Source organism: Diuraphis noxia, unplaced genomic scaffold (genome assembly GCF_037042655.1).
Source record: "Diuraphis noxia isolate RWA-SAM2 unplaced genomic scaffold, SU_Dnox_SAM2 contig0003, whole genome shotgun sequence".
NCBI classification, from domain to species: domain Eukaryota; kingdom Metazoa; phylum Arthropoda; class Insecta; order Hemiptera; family Aphididae; genus Diuraphis; species Diuraphis noxia.
In genome coordinates, this window is record NW_028301713.1 from 6,626,330 (window position 1) to 6,647,587 (window position 21,258).

Genomic DNA, 21,258 nt, shown 5'->3' on the forward strand with positions numbered 1-21,258 from the left:
AAATACATATTTTTTTAATAAATTCAAATTTTTAATTTTTTTTTATCAGCGCATGCGCAGTAAAATAAAAATTTCTTAAATAGCAACCACTACTTTGGAGACCGGATTTCGATTTCTTTATTTTTTCTGAACAACTTTGATCTTTACAGTTTGTTGATATCTTCAAAATTGCCATTTTTATGACGGTCGGAAGTTTTAAAATAGTAATTCGTAAATATCGCATTTTTCAACGGTCTATCTTAATACTATTAAAAACAAATTAAGATAATAGTAGTAGATCATTTAGTAGTTTTAATAAAAATAAACTGTTATAATAATACCTATAAATACCTATAAATTAAGATAGACCGTTGAAAAATGCGATATTTACGAATTAACTATTTTAAAACTTCCGACCGTCATAAAAATGGCAATTTTGAAGATATCAACAAACTGTAAAGATCAAAGTTGTTCAGAAAAAATAAAGAAATCGAAATCCGGTCTCCAAAGTAGTGGTTGCTATTTAAGAAATTTTTATTTTACTGCGCATGCGCTGATAAAAAAAAATTAAAAATTTGAATTTATTAAAAAAATATGTATTTATAAGTCCTATATGCAGTATAAAAACCCCGAATCAAATTCAAGGTCACACGATCGAAATATTTCCTGTTACCTTTAAAATTGAACACACGGTATATCTCTCCATCAACTCATCTTTAAACACTGATCCATCTTCAGTAGCTCACCTACTTGGAAAATATTTCGAAAAAACTCCAGCAATGATATGTACAGCCAAGACTTCTAAAGGGAAAACGAAAACATACCATCACCTCAACACTCTTTAATATCACCCCAAAATACCCATCAGGCTTACTTAAATAGCCCTATAACAATCGATGAAATTTTGAAAACTCTCAAAAAATGTACCAGCAAGAGTACCGGACCTGACAATATTCCTTATAGCTTCATTCAAAACTTCTCCATCAACACACTTCAAATACTCCAAAAAATGTATAACACCATCTGGAACAACAACGTATTTCCCCAAAATTGGAGAAACAGTACCGTCATACCTATAAGCAAACCAGGAAAAAACAAATTCGCACCTGAAGGTTATCGGCCCATTTCACTTTTAAACACCTTATGTAAACTCCTAGAAAAAATCGTAAACCAACGTCTAATTTGGTTTATAGAACAATATTACTATCTCACCCCCGAACAATGTGGGTTCAGAAAAATAAGGGTACATACAACAATCTTTCCAAGATACATACAGAAATAAAATACGCATACTCCGAAAATTAATACTTAGGTATGATCAGTCTTGATTTGATGAAAGCCTACGATACAACATGGAAACCACACATTTTAAACAGTCTCACTAAAATACTAAGCCAAAACCAAATGTTAAATTTTATCAGTTATTTTCTCAAAACAAGAACATTCCAAGTAAGAGTTAATCAAACTCTATCCAAGACTTTCTCACAGATGAACGGAGTACCTCAAGGATCCACAATTTCGGTCACGCTTTTCCTTATCGCTATTAACAATATTACTCAGAACATATCTCCTCCAGTCCATTCGACCCTCTACGCAGACGACTTTAATATTTATTGCCGAAGCAAAAGCTTAGAAACTGTCCAAATCCACCTACAACAAGCCATCAACAATCTTCTAAAATGGACCTTAACATCTGGCTTCACTTTCTCACCTGAAAAATCACAATGCACAGTGTTCACCCGTAAGCGAAATCAAAACTCTATAAACATAAAAATGGGTGATTACCATTTAATAAATAATAATACAATTAAAATACTCGGCATTACTTTCGACAAAAAATGTTCCTGGACCCACCACATCAACATCTTGAAAAAATCAATCTCTCCGCGTCTCAATATTATAAAAATGTTATCCCACACATCATGGGGCTCCAAAACTCATGTTCTATTAACAATATACAAGTCACTTATACTTTCTAAACTCGACTACGGAGCCTTCATTTGGACAACGGCACATAAATCAATATTAAAAAAACTAGATACAATCCACAACTCGGGTCTTCGTATGTCAATCGGCGCTTACCGTTCAAGTCCAATACCCAGTATCTATAATCTTGCCAATACACATCCTCTAGACATAAAAAGACTCAAATTAATATTGAATTATGAATTAAAATTAGCAAGTACCCTTCCCACTCTTGACTTCAAACCATTATTTCAACTACTGCCATCACTACTCCAGGAGAACAATCTTGATATGTCTAAATTACTCACTATTACCCCCTCCCTGACAACCCAATGGAAAAATCTCATCGAAACCAACACTAATCTCTCCATATTCAAGAAATCACACCCTCTGCTATCTTCAAAAACGAATATTTTCACACAATACAAAATATCACAAGTGAAAAAATGTACACGGATGCTTCCAAAAGCCTAGACGGTGTCGGCGCTGCAGTCATTTGGAATGACGCGAAATTCTTATATAAACTTCCTAACTCTTGCTCAGTTTTCACAGCCGAATCAATGGCCATTTTAAAAGCACTCGAGATAATATCCGATCATCACCTACAAGACATCATTATCTTCACCGACTCCCTAAGTGCGATCAACAATATAAAAAACACGTATAATCCTTCAGACACTGGCCTTCATATTCAGAACAAAATCTACACCTTACAATACCACAATAACATCAAAATCAAACTCTTTTGGATCCCCAGACATTCCAACATAAAAGAAAATGAACTCGCTGATCTCGCAGACAAAAATGCAATCACATCACCTCTATCATCGTCCATAAAAATCTTTTCTTCCAGTGACATACGAATACTTATAATAAAGGAATGTCAACAAAGATGGCATCGAAAGTGGACATCTTATTACACAAAATTAAACCACATAAAACATAACACTGACAATTGGACATTTCCCTTCGAAATCCATAGAAAATTTGAAGTAATAATAATCAGACTGAGAATAGGACACACAAAAATCTCCCACAGTTTTCTAATGTCCAGGGAAGAACCTCCAATATGTACAACCTGCGGTGTTCAGTAACCAATAAAAACATCCTCACCGATTGCCGAACATATCTCAGTACCCGTACAAGCTTCCACCTGCCCGAATCATCACTTTCAGAAATATTAAACAACAGTCCTCAATCCATTACCAACATCATACAATTCATCACAGCCGCCAATCTTCTAACCAAAATTTAGTATAATTTAGATATAGATACAATTCATGTAATTTTTTTTCTTTTTATATATATTTCTCACTTTAAATCCAATGGCCCATGTTGCCGAGGGTATCATTAATAACAACAATACATTCTTCGCTCCGCTCAGAATCTAAAATAATAATTTTTTTACTCAAATTTTAATTTTTCAATGTTTTTTATGTTTTTAATTTTACATTCTGAGAAAGCGATGAATCTATTGATTTTACAATATTGTGTTGTTTTTTTACAATTATTTATAGATTCTGAGCGGAGGTTAGATTCAGTAAATTTTCCGGTTCAAAAGTGAATCTAGTTGATGCAATTGGGGGGGGGATCATTTTTTTAAATTTCCAATATTTTTCAATAGCACCGGGAAACACAAAAAAAAAAAAATTAAGGAAAAACGTGAATTTTTACGTTATTGGTGTAACTTATAAAATTTATAAAATTTCTATAAAAACTAATTACCGTAGAAACAAGAAATTTTCACTGAATGTTAACTAATGAACAATAAAATCATATTATAATATGAAAAATATCATATTAAAATATGTATATATTGCCCGGTTGCATAAAAGATCGTTAAATGTATAACGGACCGTTAGCGGCTTTAACGAATCGCTAAAAAAATTTCGTTGCATAAACGATCTTTTAATATTTGACGGCCCGTTAAATTTTAGTTTAACGGTCCATTAGCTAATCACCCAATATCGGATCGCTAAACTTTAAAGGCTCGTTAAAACGTATTATCTGTAATTAATTTATCTATACATTTTATGTTAACTGATAATAAAAATTAAAAACATAAACATAAAAATTTTTATACATATTATTTTTATGTGGCAATAAATTATTAGATTTTTATTTTTCATATAAGTATATAACTAATCGATAGTTTTACTTTACAATTATGGCATTATATTATGAATCATCATCATCATCATCGAATGAGAGTGAAGAAGAATTTATGTTAAATATATTGATACGTTTACCAAAACCAAGGGTGTTTCGAGATAGATCTGATCCACTGACTTATTTTGATGATGTAGAATTCAGTCGTAGATTCCGGTATATAAATCTAATTTAATATTTATGTATAGGTATGTATTAATTAGATACCTAATAAATAAGTCTTTTTAGTCTTTCCAAAATCATGTTTGGTGAATTGATGCATTTGATTGGGGAAAATATTCAACATGACACAAGAAGAAATCATGCTATTCCATCTCCAATGCAAATATTAATTACATTACGATTTCTTGCTACTGGAACATTCCAAGTAAGTAATTGAAAGGTTTATTTATAATTAAATCATTTGGTGATAGATAATAAATCCATCTCAGTGCCAAAAATGTTATTTATTATTTTTTATTATTTAAGACAAGGTAGAAAATGTAGGTCTTATAGAAGAGTATATGACCTCACTAAATACCCTATCTCTCTGCAACTGACTTATTCTGAGAAATATTTTCAGGCAGTAATAGGCGATTTGGTAAACATTCACAAATCGTCAGTATGTCGTATTATTAAACGAGTGTGTAATGAAATTGCCAAACTCCGAAGAAACTTCATACAAATGCCATCAAGCATTGAAGAAATACAACAAACAAAAGTTGGATTTTACAAAATGCACAAATTTCCTCAAGTAATAGGTGTTATAGATTGTACACATATCCGAATTCAGTCTCCTTGCCGAGATATTGGAAAACAATATCGAAATAGAAAGGGTTATTTTAGCTTTAATGTACAGGCTGTATGTAATAGTAATCTAGAAATAACCGATATTGTTGCAAGGTAATAAGATACATTAATACTCAGTATGTTTGGGTTCTATTAAAATAATTACAAATTAAATATAACAATATTATTTTTTTATGCCTGATTTAGATGGCCCGGATCAGTGCATGATAGTACTATTTTTGATAATAGTTCACTTCGTGCAAAATTTGAAAACAATGAATTTGGAGATTGTTACATTCTTGGAGATGGAGGTTATCCATGCAGGAGATATTTAATGACCCCTCTTTTAAATCCTCTAACAGCATCAGAAAAAAAATACCAAGTAATTTTATTAAATTATTATTATATTATTTAAGTTCAAAGTATATTAGAAATTGTATGGTGTATGTATTAAAATGGTAGATATAAATCATAACCTGCTAAATAGTTTAATAAAAAAAGCAAAAATCTTACATTACCAAAAAAAAAAAACAGCTGGTAATGAATCTAATTGGAGAATCTTAAAGGAAATTACAGGCATAAAAGTAATACATATAACATTAAAGGTATATACAGTAATGACACCTTAATGGAAAATAAAAAAGAAATTTGTGACATTTTTAATAGATTCTTTGTCAGAGTAGGTAGTAATATTGAAAATAATATTACATCTAAAGGGTTTATCAAAAAGTCATGAAAAACCTTAAGCAATAACTGTAATATTGCAGATTAAATTTTTTTAAGCCAATTAATGTTGCTGAAATCGAGCAATTTATTAGTAAAATTAAAGATAAAACTTCATTCACTGAGTATGAGTTGACTAATTATATTTTTTTTTTAAACTGTCTCGACAATATCTTACCCTTTATCACATATTTTTAATTTGTATATCAAATAGGACACAATTAATAAAAATAAATAATACATGTAATCAATCACACATTTTACATGGTGTTCCTCAAGGTACCATTTTATTTGTTATATATATTAATGGCTTATGGGGGAGTTGCAAACATGTGTCTTACATTACTTTCGTATATATTAGTGTAAATTGTATATTTTTGTTAAATAAATTATTATTATTATTATTATATATTTAGTAATAATTTTATCTAATACAAATATTTTATTTTTATTTTAGAAATCTCAAATAGGTACAAGAAATATAATTGAAAGAGTTTTTGGTATCTTAAAACGAAGATTTCCTGCATTAGCCTTGGGTATAAGGACAAAATTGACAACCACTATGGCTATAATAGTAGCTGCTGCTGTTTTACACAATATGTTACGAATACATAATGACCCCATGCCTCAAGATGACAATGATGAAATTGATCCAGAAATATTTCATGAATTACCTGTTTTACCAGCAAGACAAGTTGGAAATGTATATAGGACACATTTAATTAACACTATATTTTCCAGGGATGACTAAAAATCACTTAATTTCATTATAATACTTCATTTGACTCTAATCTTGGTGTCAAGAGATACATGACACCGACTCAAGACCCGCATGCAGCTCGCGAGCCTTGTTGTGGCCACCCTTGATATATTGTACTGTACTTTAGCCTTTGGGCGTTTACTCAATAAATAATAAAAAATGATCATTAAATAACTTTTATTTGTTTTACAATATTTTTATATTAACAATTTACTTTTGTAATAAATTTTTTTTTAATTCTAGTTCCAATTTCAAAATTTCTTCTTTATATTTGTTTTGCTGTACTTCGGATACAGAACTTAACCGTTTATTTTCAGCCACTTCTTTTTCAATTGTTGCTGTTTCCAATTCTACCTTGGCCTTTGCTACTTGTAGATCATATACTTTTTTTTTGTTTTCAACATTATTGTCTACCATCAATGAACGTTTTCCAATAAGTTCATTTAAATTTTTATAAACATGACTGCCAGTATTTTTGGAAGCTATTCCTTGATCACGAGCTTGATCGTTAAATTTCATTTTTTTTTTTTTTGTAGAAGTTTGTTCTATTAAAAAATGAAGTCATTAGGTTTAAGTTAATAACAATAAAAGTAAATAACTGACTTGTTTTATCACAATATACATTTGAGTATCCAGGTATAACAGGAATTGAATGTCCTTCTGTATCAACTAGAAAAAATTTAATTTAAATTATCTATTCATATTTTATGAATTGCTTTTATTACCAATTGCTGTTTTTGTTTCATTATTTATTGAACAATTTAGTTGATCAGATGAATGAAAAGAATCATAGGCTTGTTCTATTCCTAATTCTACAATATCAACTGAAACATATAATTTTTTATAAGACAATATAACAAATTATTTATAAATTTACAATTACTAATTTCAATGTTTTGTATACCATTATCATCAACTCTTTTGGTAAAAGTTTCATCTTTATTTCTAGAATGTTTAGTGAGTTCTAAAAGATAAACATACAATTTTTAATATTTAACATTGTTCAAGAAATATATAAGCAGTTTTATTTACCAAGGTAATCAGTGTCGGAATCAAAATTGTTTTCAAGAGGCTCCATGCGATCACCTATAAAGCCTAAGATTTTATCTTGTCCTGGTGTAGATTGTATTGTACAATCAGCCTTCCCACCACCAGTTTTATAAATGCTTTTCTAAAACATGGATAGCAGTTTGAATATATATAGCAGCATTATAGTATTAATAACAAAATTGATTATAATTATTTATAAATGTATGATAAATGATAATAGTTTGGAAAAATTATAATATAATTTACTTTTTCAATGTTTTGATTGAATTTAGCTTCACTTTTTATAATTTCATAAATATCACAGATTTCTTTAGTGGTTTTTGGATTTGTTGATTGTGAATTATATAAATCACTAACTTCCTGCCAAATAAGTTTAAGTAATTCTGAATTTTTCTAAAATAAAAATAAAAAAAATAGTAAAGTTATTCTCAATAAATATTATCAAATAGTTAGCAATATGAAATTTTTATTCATACTTCAACATCTAAACTGCCTTTATATGGAATTATTATATCGACCAACATTTCTTTGTCGCTCTGAGTGAAAGAGTTAACCAAACTTTCTTTTTTGTAATCCATATATGATTTTACCTTAAAAATGATGTCCAGTGAATGAAGTTTATCAAAGTTTTTAAAATATAACTTACTTTTTGATCGCTCTTTTCTTTTCTTGTAACTCTTTTTAAGTTATCATAAACATTCTTTAATTGATTTATAGACCTAATACCACTTTTTTGAAGAGCATTGTAGTCAATAGCTATTTGTTCCCAAATTAAATCTTTACTTTTATTTGTTGCATTATCAGTCTGAAATCCACATAGTTTCAAAAAATGTATGTATGACACAATGTTTAAAATTAAAACTAAAACCAGTAATATATTTTTTCTATTTGGTGGATTTGTACTCACCTTTATGTTTTCAATAATACTTTTGTGCGGTACGATAAGGTTAATAAGCATCTCTTTCTCGCTATCTAGGAAATTTTTTCCTCTTGGCCGCTTTGTATCAGTCATTTTAATATAACAGAAGGGACTACGGTAGTAAGGTACACAAGGTACACAATAAACAAATTTAAAAAAATGAATTAAATAATTATTTGAAACGTAATAACAAATTAACAATAAACAAATTAAACGTCAGAATAAATATTATATTAAATATTAAAAAGGTATAACGTATAAATAAAATATTAAATAATTATTTGAAACGTAGATACGTAATAAACAAATTAAACGTCATAATAAATATTATATTAAATATTAAATAGGTATAACGACTATGGGTCGGTTTTTCAATTGACTTTAACTGGCAGTTAGTAGAATTTAACTGCCGGTTAATACTTTGTCCCAGTTAAACTGTTTTTGGAACTCCAGTTAAGCTAACCATCAGGTTTAACCGATAGTTAAACTAACCACTACTATTTCTTCCGATTAACTTTTTAACTGTCAGTTAATTTAAAAATTATCATTGATTATTCTTGTGATAATAATAATTTTACTATTTTAGCAAGTGAATTTTATATTACGTATATTTTATATTAATACTAGCTGAACCCGTGCACTTCGTAGCCCGTTAAAAATCCTACCTCTTGAATGTCTCAAACTGTTAATTAAATTCGTTGCTTGTGATCATGCTAGCAGTATTTTTTTATACATATAGATAGATAATGGTTAAAATATACTAAGTAATAAACTTACACTGATAATCAATAATTTAGTTTATCATTATGTAAATTTATTCGTTTTATCGAGAAAAGTCCGACAATTCAAATATTCAATAGAATGATATTTAAGTCTATCACTTTTTAACTTAGCCTATCTTATGCCCATAGGTCTAATATATTTCTGTACCAAATTTCGTCGCAATTTGTTCATCCGTTTAGAAATGCATAAAGGACAAACAGACAGAAATCCATTTTGATATATATAGATGATACTAATAAGTACGTAATTATAGTTTATAATCATTGCATTTTTTTTTTTAATAAACTATTTTAAATATTGTTATGTATATAATATAAGTACTCTGGACCTTTTTAATATGGACTTTTTAGGCTTAGGACTTTTTCACCCCGACTCATTTTACCACGATTCGATTATGTTACATGGCGATCTAATATTTAACACGCCGCATGGGCCATGAATCATATTCTTGCATACTATTTCATAAAGTATAAGATCTCTGTCTTTGTTCGGTATCTTGGCATAAATAATTTTATCAATTTCATCTGGCTGAATTTTCGTTTGAAACCACAAAAGAATGTGGCAGTGTGGCAAACCTCGTTTTTGCCATTCAACACTGTAAACATAGCAATTTACATCCCCAAAAATACATTTATAAAAATACATGGATAAAAAATTTTAGTTTGAGATGAAAAACTCTAGAGATTATTATCGTGTCTATCAAACGACTTTTGGTCTTGAAATAATTCATTTTTTATTTCCGGCCATTCCGGATTGCATGTGAAAGTAATAAATAAATCTGGACGGCCATATGTACGAACATAAGTCATGGCATCCTGATTTTTTTCATGCATGTAAAGTGGGAAGCCAGTAAAAGAGGAGGGAAGAATTACTTGTTGCCCCATGGTATTAGCATTAATATTTGCATCATTGTTAACATCATCTCGGAGGTGAACATAATCATCCGCAGGTAGTTGTTTTTTATGGTTACGAATAAAGTGTAGTCTTTCAAAAATCATTTTTGCAAACATATCGAACATAGCGAATTGACTGGATAATGTTTTGTAATAATGTTCGAATAGATATTTGATCCGACTCTAACATATAATAAATTTGTTAAAATTTAGCATTATTTCCAATCTCGAGTAATAAACTACCTATTAAATGATGCACTTGACCCTGAATTTTAAAATTGGGCATGAAGTTCTCTTCAGCTATTTCGTTTGCTCCAAACGATGTAATTTGAACAGAGTATTATACCATCTAAAATTATCAAGGAAATGTTTTGATAGAGGGTGAGAATTATCAATTATACTTTTAATTAAGTCTGGAAGATCCTCAAATTGGTGTAAAACAACTTTGTAGGTTTCTTCTTTCCATTTTTTTGCATGGCACTTAGGACATAATATAATCATTGGTCCTATTTGAAGCGCTTTAATATTTAAATAATCAATCTCGGATTGATAATTAAACGCTGATTTCATACTCAAAGCGTTACGTTGCTCCTGTGCAAGTGTTTGAGAATGTACTGTTGTGATATCTTGTTGAATTCTGTTATACATTCGAGTTGCATAGGCAGTTCTTCTTCCAATGCGTGTTCTTGACGCTCTCGCCATGATAAGTAAAAATAAGTATATTTTATCAAACTAAGCACAAACTATTTAACAAAAAGATTTATTACACATTTATAATAATAATAATATAAAAAAAAACAAACATAGTATTAGGTTTCTATGAATCAGTAACCAATAGTAACTACATGTCATACAATAAGTTTACCATATGTTTCCATTTTATATAAGAACAACTCATCCTCTTTGGATAACAACTAAAAATATTTAGTATATTTTTTGGCCCAAAGAGGGTGCTGTTGTGTTAAGGTAACACTAATGGTAACACTGTACTTAGAGTACTTGTTATCATATTCTTTTGTCCGTTACGACGTTACTCCGTGGGTACGTCATTCTCGAGTAGTCGCGTCTCACTAGTTGTTAAGTTGTCTAGTTTTCGTAATGATGTTTAATCTGTCATATTATTATATTATTATTATTTAAAATAAACGTCAAACAATATTTATAATTTGTTCGTTATATTTAAAATACAACATGGTGTCAGGTGTTGATTCATTATGGGTCGAAAAAAGAAGGATCAAACAGATAAATCTGGATCACAACATAATGAGTCAATAAACGAGCAGCAACAAACCACGTGCACTGATGCTCAAATTTCTACGAACACAATTACGATGTCATCAGGTCTTATTGGTAATGTAAGTCAATTATCCTTAGATGGAAATTTATGTCAAAAAATGGTCTGATTGGTTACAAGAGTTCAACATTTATTTGATTGCGAGTGGCTATGATAGTCAGCCAGAAATACGTAAAATATCAATATTTTTACATTTTATTGGTAAAGCTGCATTAAAAATCTATAATTCATTTAATGTTAACATTAAAGAGTTGACATTAGACAATCTAATATTCAAATTTAATGAATATTTTATTCCACGTAAAAATGTTACTGTGGAACGCCATAAATTTTTTACGCGCTACCAATTACCTGATGAAAGTATTAATGAATATGTAGCAGATTTAACAAATAAAAGTATGTCATTTGAATTTGAGTCTTTACGAGAAAGTCTAATAAAAGATATGTTAATCTGTGGTCTGAATACAAATAATATTAAAATTAAACAATGTCTATTAAAAGAAGATAATCTTACATTGGAAAAAGCATTGAAAATTGCTACGTCTATGACGTTGTCACAACAAAGAATTAAGCAACTGGATGTCATGGATGGGAGTAATGAATCAGTCAAAGAAGTATTAGCAGTCCAATCAAAAGAAAAGTTCAAAAGTCGAGGTCGTCATCAAGGGTCGTATGGTCATCAGAATCGTCAGTCAACATCTTCAGATAAGAATAATCAAACTCGTGAGTCATCGTTGTCCAGTCAATCGTCAAAGAACAAAAGAGAAAGTTCAAAGAAGTCGTACGGTAACAATAATAATTTTAATTCTACATGTAGTCGTTGTGGTCAAAGTCATAAATTTTCATGTCCCGCCAAAGGTATCAAATGTCATAAATGTAATTTGTTTAATCATTTTGCTAAATATTGTAAGACAAAGATGGTTAATCAGGTGACACTTGATAATAATAATTCTAATGATGATAATTTACTTTTTTTGGTTCTATAACTAGTCATAATAAAAATGATGTTTGGCAAATTGTCTTACAAATTAATAATAGAGATGTAAATTGTCAGTTAGATACAGGTGCGCAAGCTAATATAATGTCAATTGAAATTTTTTAAAAAATGAATATTTCTGTCAGTAGTATTAAAAAACAATCTAATGTAAAATTAATGGCTTTTAACTCCAATAAGATATCCACTTTAGGTAAAAGCACTATTAAATGTTTTTATAAACAAAAATATTACTTAATTGATTTTTACATAGTTGATTTTTCATGCAATACTATACTAGGGTTAGAAACTTGTAATAATCTTAATTTAATATCTAGAATTAATCTCATAAATAATGATAAAGAGATTTCTATTTTAAATGAGTATGAAGATTTATTTGAAGGTCTAGGATGTCTACCAATTACTTATCACATTCATTTAGACACTAATATTCAACCTAAAATTGATCCTCCTAGGAGAGTTCCATTTAAAATTTATGATAAATTAGAATCTGAACTGAAAAATATGGTCAATATGAAAGTAATAGAAAAAGTAAATGCACCAACGTCCTGGGTAAATTCTATAGTTATAGTTATTAAAAAGAATAACAAACTTCGAATATGTTTAGATCCGAGAAATTTAAATAAGGCTATAAAACGTTCACACTATCCACTTCCTAGTTTTGAAAATGTTAAATCTAGATTAAATGGTTCATGTTATTTTTCTACTTTGGATGCTAGCTCTGGTTTTTGGATGGTACCTCTTGATGAGGAAAGTGCTAATTTATGTACATTTAACACACCCTTTGGTAGGTATAAATTTATTAGACTTCCTTATGGTTTAAATTGTGCATCAGAAGTTTTTCATAGAGTAATGACTGAACATTTTTCTGATATTGATGGTGTATTTTTATATGTTGATGATCTTATCATATATGCTAAAAATAAGGAACAACATGATTTTATATTAAAAAAGGTATTTGAAAGAGCCCGTCAAATTAATATTAAATTTAATAAAATAAAATGTCATATAGGTGTCCAAGAGGTAAAATTTTTAGGACATATTTTTAATAAAAATGGTGTTCAACCAGATGATGAAAAAGTCAAAGCTATAACTAATTTACCATCACCAAAATGTGTAAAAGACTTAGAAAGGTTTCTAGGCATGATTAATTACCTAGGTGCATACATACCTAATTTAGCTGCCGAATCAACCATTTTGCGAGACTTGTTAAAAAAAAATTCATTGTGGCAGTGGGATGAAAATTATGAAAAAGCATTTTCTCATTTGAAAAATTTAATATCAAAATTTCCTGTTTTAAGTTATTTTGACTGTTCAAAACCTATAACGTTATCAGTTGATGCTTCACAAAATGCTGTAGGTGCAGTTTTACTGCAAGATAGTAAACCTTGTGCTTCTAAATCGTTAACTGAAAGTCAACAAAATTTTGCTTAGATAGAAAAGGAATTATATGCGATAATGTTTGGTTGCACTAAATTTCATCAGTATTTATATGGTCAAACAATTACTGTGCAAACTGACCATAAGCCACTAATTACATTATTTACAAAACCTCTTCATTCTGTACCTGTCCGTCTCCAACGTATGATGCTCAAACTACAATCTTATGATCTAAAAGTTACATTTGTTCCTGGTAAATTACTAATAATTGCTGATACTTTGTCTAGAGCAGCACTTCAAATAACTGAAGTTGATGAAATTGAAGATGATATAATCTTAAATGTTCAAAATTTAATTTCAAATATAGCAATTTCAAAAAATAAATTAGATTTGATCAAAAAAGAAACACAAAATGATTTGGTATGTAAAAAACTTAGTGAAGTTATACAAAGTGGGTGGCCAGAAAATAAAAATTTGATTGAGGAAATTATTAAACCCTATTGGTCTTTTAAAGAAGATTTATGTGTAATTGATAACTTATTATTTAAAAATAAAAGTTTGCTTATACCTAAAAATTTAAGACCAGAAATGTTAAAAATAGTTCATGAGGGTCATATGGGAATTGAAAGATGTAAAAATTCAATAAAAGATTTAATATTTTGGCCTAACATAAATTCTGATATAAAAAATATTGTTGAAAATTGTGAGGTATGCATGAAATATAGAAATAATAATTCTAAGGAACCTTTAATACCACATGATATACCTCAAATACCTTGGTTTAAATTAGGAACTGATATATTTCACTTTGATAATAAAATATATTTATTAGTTGTAGACTATTATTCTAAATTTATAGAAATTGCACATTTAACATCAGGATTTACAAGTATTTCTGTTATTCAACATCTAAAATCAATGTTTGCTAGATTTGGAATACCATTTTCAATAGTGTCTGATAATGGTCCACCATTTAGTTCATTAGAATTTAAACAGTTTATGTCTGAATGGGATATAGAACATATTACTTCAAGTCCAAATTATGCTCAATCGAATGGTTTAGCAGAAAGATCAATACAGTCAATAAAGAAATTACTAAAAAAATGTAAAGAAAGTAAAACTGATATATATATAGCTCTAATGCATAATCGAAATTCTCCTAAAGGAAATTTATGTTCTCCATCTCAACTATTAATGTCAAAATCAATTCGAACAAAATTACCTGTTCCCATAGATAACTTAAAACCTAAATTAACTGAATTAAGTGATTACCAAAATAAAATAAAAATAAAAACAGACAAAGTAACTAATTATTATAATAAAAAAACAAAAAATTTAACACCTCTTGCAGTAGGTGAAAAAGTTTTATTTAAATTAGTACCCAGTGGTCCTTGGATTAACGGTAAAGTTATTCAAATTTGTAAATATCCTAGATCTTATGTTATTGAAAGTGAAAAAGGTGGCAATTATAGAAGAAATAGAAAACATTTATTAACTTGTGCTTTAACCAATTCTAAAACTAATAATTATGAACAACCTAACTTAAATTCAAACATAGATAAAAAATCTACTCGTTCTGGTAGAATAATAATTAAACCTAAACGGTTAGATTTATAAGCCATTATTATTATGAAGTAATTACATATTATACTAATTGTTTGTTTTACTATATATTTTATAACTATGTTATTTTGTTATTTCTCTTGTATTATTATTATTATATATTTTCTATTGTATTATGTTGTAATAAGGTAAAATTATTTTTTTATTACTATTTTTATTTAATTTACAAATAATGCTTTATGTTAATAACATTGTATTATTATTATTAATAATTATTATATTCTTATTTCTTATTATATTACATTAAAAAAAAAAAAAAAAAAAAAAGAAGAAAGATGTTGTGTTAAGGTAACACTAATGGTAACACTGTACTTAGAGTACTTGTTATCATATTCTTTTGTCCGTTACGACGTTACTCCGTGGGTACGTCATTCTCGAGTAGTCGCGTCTCACTAGTTCTTAAGTTGTCTAGTTTTCGTAATGATGTTTAATCTGTCATATTATTATATTATTATTATTTAAAATAAACGTCAAACAATATTTATAATTTGTTCGTTATATTTAAAATACAACAGGTGCTACTACTGTGATTCTGTTTTTGATTTTTTATGAACTTCATACTTTTTTTTTATTGACAAAAGTGGTACTAAAACCTTCAGCAGAGTGTTGGGTTTCAGCAAAAAAAAATTTCAGCCAAATCGATTCAGTAGTTTTCTCGGTTAGCGCGGTCTAAGAAAAACCCTTACAATTTTATATAATAGTATAGATTACTACGTTTCACTTCTATTTTTCTTCATAATTTTAATTAAGTTACTAATATACTTACTTACAATGAATTTCGAAAATGAAATACTTTTTTATGATGATGACGATGAATTTCAAGAATATTTAAATTATCAGCGCAGACCGTATACTGTACGAACTAGGGTTGATCATTTTAGTAGGTACTTGGGATGAACTAGATTTTAAAAATCGCTTTAGATTATCTAAAGAAACGGTTCTGATGATATTAAATATGATAGGCCCTACTATATCATCAAATACAGACAGGTAATATAGTAGTATTTACATTATTCAAAAATTAGTCCAAATAAAATACTCGTTGATTTTTTTTTTATGTATCTATAGAAATCATGCCATAACACCTACACAAAAACTATTATTAGCTCTGAGATTTTATGCTACAGGATCTTTTTTAATTAGTGCTGGAGATGTAATGGGTGTTAGTAAATCTGCTGCATGTGTCATAGTACATGATGTAAGTGTAGCTTTGGCAAAACTTCGTCCTCAAATAATTAAAATGCCAGAAACAAATGACGAAATAAAAGAGTTGCATAAACAATTTTATGGTATAGCCAAATTTCCGTTGGTTATTGGGGCGATTGACTGTACTCATATTAAAATTCAAAGCCCTGGTGAGTCTTATAGAATTTTTGTACAAAATGGTGTACTTACTTAATTTATGATTTACAGTAGTTAAAAACCTATGTAAATTGTAATATTATAAATTATGTAGATTTATATTTATAAAGTAGTATAATAATATAGCATAGTGGGATATCTAGATTTTTTTCGAAGGGTGGGGGGTTAGCTAACCTAACTTGAAGGGGGGGGGTTAAAAAAATGAAATAAAAACATAGTGTTTAACAATTTTTGTTTATTATTTAACAATTTTACCCTGGATATACCACTGGCAACTAGTCTATAATAAAACATTGCATTTATTGTATTTATAATGACTTAAAACTTTTTTGATTAAAATTAATCTCAATGTTTGGAAAATGACGTTCTGTATCTAAAATAAAAATAAAAATAAATTTAATTAAAATTAAAGTTTCAAGTTCCCACCAAAAGTTATTTGTAATTACAAAAAAATTACTAGTTAATATTGCTATTCTTTGTTTTAATGTTTATTTTTTTACAAACTTAAATTTAATAACAAAAATTAAAATTAAAAACTTAATTCAAGGTGGACCTAATGCAGAATATTTCCGTAACCGAAAAGGATGGTTTTCACTTAATGTCCAGACTGTAGTTTCTCCTAAATTGAAAATTATGGATATTGTTGTTCGCTGGCCAGGTTCAACACATGACTCTACAATATTTTGACATTCAAAAATAAATAATGATTTACATATTACTCAAAACTGGGGAAATAGCTTAATAGTGGCAGATTCTGGTTATGCCAATACTATGCATATTGTCACACCATTCCTGAACCCCCGTGCAGGGCCAGAAAACTTATACAACGAATCTCAAATTCGTACTAGAAATCCCGTGGAACGTTGTTATGGTGTTTGGAAACGACGATTTCCAGTTTTGTCACTCGGGATGAGATTGCAAATCTCTAATATACAAACTGTTATAATTGCTTGTTCGGTTCTTCACAATATTGCAATTGACTGTAATGAAGAAATGCCAATGGATGATATTCAATTACCTGATGAACTGACAGAAATAATCAATACACCCATAATAGAAAATCGGCAAAATAATGCTAGAACAAGATTAGTAAATGAATATTTTTCACATCTCTAAAATTAATAAATAACTCATAACTTTTATAAATAACTTAAATAGAATAATAATCACTTTTAAACATAAGTAATAATTTTAATAGTAAAAAATAATAAACAGTACATTTTAATTGATATTACTAAATAATGTTAGTTTTAAAACAGTTAATAAAAATAATAATACTTATAATTTGATTTAATTAAATTTTTTAGTTTTAATTTTTAATTTTATGAAGAAAATATATTTTTTTTAATGTCGCATTCATATTGAAGAGCCAACATTTTTAGTTCATGCTCTTCGTTCATATGTTTTATTTTTAATTGGTGCAGTTCTCTGCTTTGTTCAAGTTCTTGCTTGACCAACTCTTTTTGTAAACACACTAAACTTTCTTTTTCTTCTGCCAAGTTTGCAATTTTTTCACTTGCCGATGCATAACACATTTTTTTCTTTTTAAATGGTTGTTCTAGGAAAGAAGGAAAAAGAAAAGAATAGTGAAAAGGATGAGGATAAGGGAAATTAGCATAAAGATTTTTTAATAATTTACATAATTTGTTCAAATAGTAAATAATATAAGAGTCAGTATAATATTGGTTGCTTAGCTACTATATGAGTATAAAGTTAGTGCAAAAATCTTTAGTATGCATTGAGTTATAAATTATTATTAATTTTGATTGCAGTAATATTTGAAAGAAACAATATACCTACTATTATTTTTAAATTCTATATATTAATAACTTATATCAGGTTCGTATTAATTCAATTTTGAAGAAGTAACAGTTAGGATTCTCAAATGTTCAATTGAATGGGACACTCAAAAGATAATATTATAATATTATAGGATTTCTTGACATTAAATTTAAATCATCATTAACTTTGACTAACCCCATAACAATAATAATAAATAATAATAATACATCCATGATCCATTTTTTTCTTGAGGGGGAGAAAATGTGCTTATTTTTTTTTCTTCATACCTATTTGTTTAACCTATAATAAACTATTAAAAATATATTCACAATATAGATTCAAATAACCAAATTTTTGTAACATATTACCTGAAACAAGTTCAACTCATATCTGAAACCAACTTACCAGAGCAGAAATAATTTACCTGTTTTTTTTTTAGATGGTGATACACTGAAACTTAACTCAGTAGCTATTGGTTTTGATCTTAATAATTTTACAGAATCAGAAGAAGTCCACGTTGATACTCTTGGTACTATAATAAAAGAAGAGCTAAGTTAATTCTGTTTATAGTAAAGTTGTAATTTCTTTTCTTTTGATTTTATATAACTCACTTTGTATGACATTAGTATTTGATTGCAAAATTTCTTCTGTGATAAGGTCTTCGCTTTTATTATTTTCATCAGTTGGCCAAACTTCTATTTCAAATTGATCATACACTGGATCAATGATTCCATTTGAATTATCTGCTGTTTAGTATAATACATAATTTTCTAAATATTTACAATTATAATTATTGTTTTCTCAAATAATTAAGTATTATAACATATAGTCATGATATGATTGAACTGAGAAAAAAGTAACTGTAATTAAATAAATTAAAATGTAAATTAACTTACTTATGACGTTAGAATCAAACGCACAGTCAATTCCTTCAACAGATACTTGAATAGTTCTGTATAGTTCTGATTCAAGTTCTGTAGAAGGTTCAGATACATTTTTAAAAGGACCACCACCAGTAACAAAAAGCTGAGATTTGATACCTCTTAAATTTTTTTTTATGTTGTCATATTTTTGTTTTAAACAACTTGCAGTTCTTGGCTATTAAAGTAAAATAAATTAAATACTTACCTACTAATTACCAATTGTACAAAAATATGATGTATTCTTACAGATCCTGGTGATTGGCTGTTATATTGTTTAGCAATTTCTCCCCAAGTCTTTTCTTTGTCTTTCCAGGTAACAGCATTGGATGATTTATTTTCCAACACTGTTTTCCTGGAAAGAGCAATTTTTAATAAAAGTTCCTTTTCGGAAAAACTGAAATTATTGGAACGTTTTCTTTTACTTAACCCACTCATTTTATATTCTTCACTAAAAGACGGATTAAAGATTTTTACACAACTACAAAGTACAAGTCTACAAACGTATTATGTAAAATCAACCCGCAACCGGCACTTTCAAAACACAATCACTGATAATAGCAAAAGCAAAATAAGATAATACACTTTTTACAGTATGACCATTAATAAGATATATTGATTTTACGATTAACCTCTAGTTAATTAACTGGCACATCAATTTCATTTGATAAACAGTGCACTATTTAACTGGCATTTTAAACGATAGTTAAATTAAACTGATGGTTAACTAACTGGCAGTTATTATGCCAATTGAAAAACCGGCCCTAAAACGTATAAGTTATAACATAAAAATAAAATATTAAATTATTATTTTAATTTATTTATTATTTATTTTATTTATTACAACCATATGATATCAACTCAGCTGTTAAAAATATATTTTAAATAGGAGATTATAAATTAAATATATTATTCTCCTTGGAGAATTTGAAAAATTGTATATTGTTTTAACGAGGCATTAAAATCATTAATGAGCCATTAGCTAATCATCCGTTAGCTATTTAATCAATGATTTTTATGCAACCGGGCATATATATATATATATGTATATACATACACAATCAATTGTTAAAAAATATAATGGTTAAAATGATAAAAAAAATATGTATTATTCCTATTGCTATGTTATATTAATATATTTATATATTACCTATTAATTGTTACTATGGTTGTTTATTTTTGACATTTGAACATATTTATTTAAATTTATATTTTATATTATATTATTTAATGTTAGTACAATAGAACATAACAACAAAATAGATATGTATCAACGTGTATCATACAGCGACCCTTAATGTAGTTAAGATGGGTCTGTCAGTCTATAATTTTAATTAGTAATTTAGTTTATTTGATGATCCCTATTATCGTGATTAAAGTAATTTAGTTTATGAGTAAGCATTAGAGCTCCTTATTTCACGTGCATACGTTTTCACGTGTTCACGTGAAATAAAGGTTCAATTTTTATAACCCGTTGCTTAAAATTTCACGTGTATTTATAATTTTATTCACGTGAATTCGTGAATTATTTTATTCGCGTGAATTTGTGAATTATTATATTCACGTGAATCCGTGAATTATTATATTTACGTGAATCCGTGAATTGGATAATTACGTGAATACATGATTTTATATAATCACGTTCATCGCCATCGGTCCTTGTATGTAGTGACTAGTGACCATGTGTAAACTAGGCCTAACATTAAGTACCTATAACTGTTTAGGTACGCTCTGTAAATAACATTAACAATTATTGTTTTATTTATTGACGTTAATAATTTTGGTTTATTAATATATATATAGAACTACATGAAACAAATTTAAGCAAATAGATAATGTAATAATAAAAAAATGTATAAATAAATAATAATCTAAGAAGTTATAATAAATAAAT

The 21,258-nt window shown here is 28.0% G+C and overlaps 1 protein-coding gene and 1 pseudogene across 1 annotated transcript; both read right to left on the minus strand.

Moving 5' to 3' along the window:
* Positions 1 to 6,574: 6,574 nt before the first annotated feature.
* LOC149056624 (uncharacterized) lies at positions 6,575 to 8,533 on the minus strand. The gene is made up of 8 exons (XM_089223136.1): positions 8,061 to 8,533; positions 7,891 to 8,004; positions 7,661 to 7,807; positions 7,397 to 7,535; positions 7,269 to 7,328; positions 7,090 to 7,188; positions 6,968 to 7,033; positions 6,575 to 6,909 (listed from the first exon to the last, which is right to left on the minus strand). Exons 1-8 carry the CDS (start codon positions 8,424 to 8,426, stop codon positions 6,575 to 6,577), a joined length of 1,326 nt encoding a protein of 441 aa, XP_089079262.1. The 5' UTR covers positions 8,427 to 8,533.
* Positions 8,534 to 9,435: 902 nt separating this feature from the next.
* The window catches only part of LOC149056625 (uncharacterized), a 161,628-nt pseudogene continuing 149,805 nt past the window's right edge, over positions 9,436 to 21,258 (minus strand).

What these genes read in the sequence shown, in the direction of transcription:
- LOC149056624 (XM_089223136.1), bottom strand. Translation starts at nt 8,426, where the DNA reads ATGACTGATACAAAGCGGCCAAGAGGAAAAAATTTCCTAGATAGCGAG. An exon ending in CAAAAGAGTTGATGATAATG is followed by an intron (nt 7,189 to 7,268) that starts GTATACAAAACA and finishes TATATGTTTCAG; the next exon opens with TTGATATTGTAGAATTAGGA. An exon ending in TGAAACAAAAACAGCAATTG is followed by an intron (nt 7,034 to 7,089) that starts GTAATAAAAGCA and finishes AATTTTTTCTAG; the next exon opens with TTGATACAGAAGGACATTCA.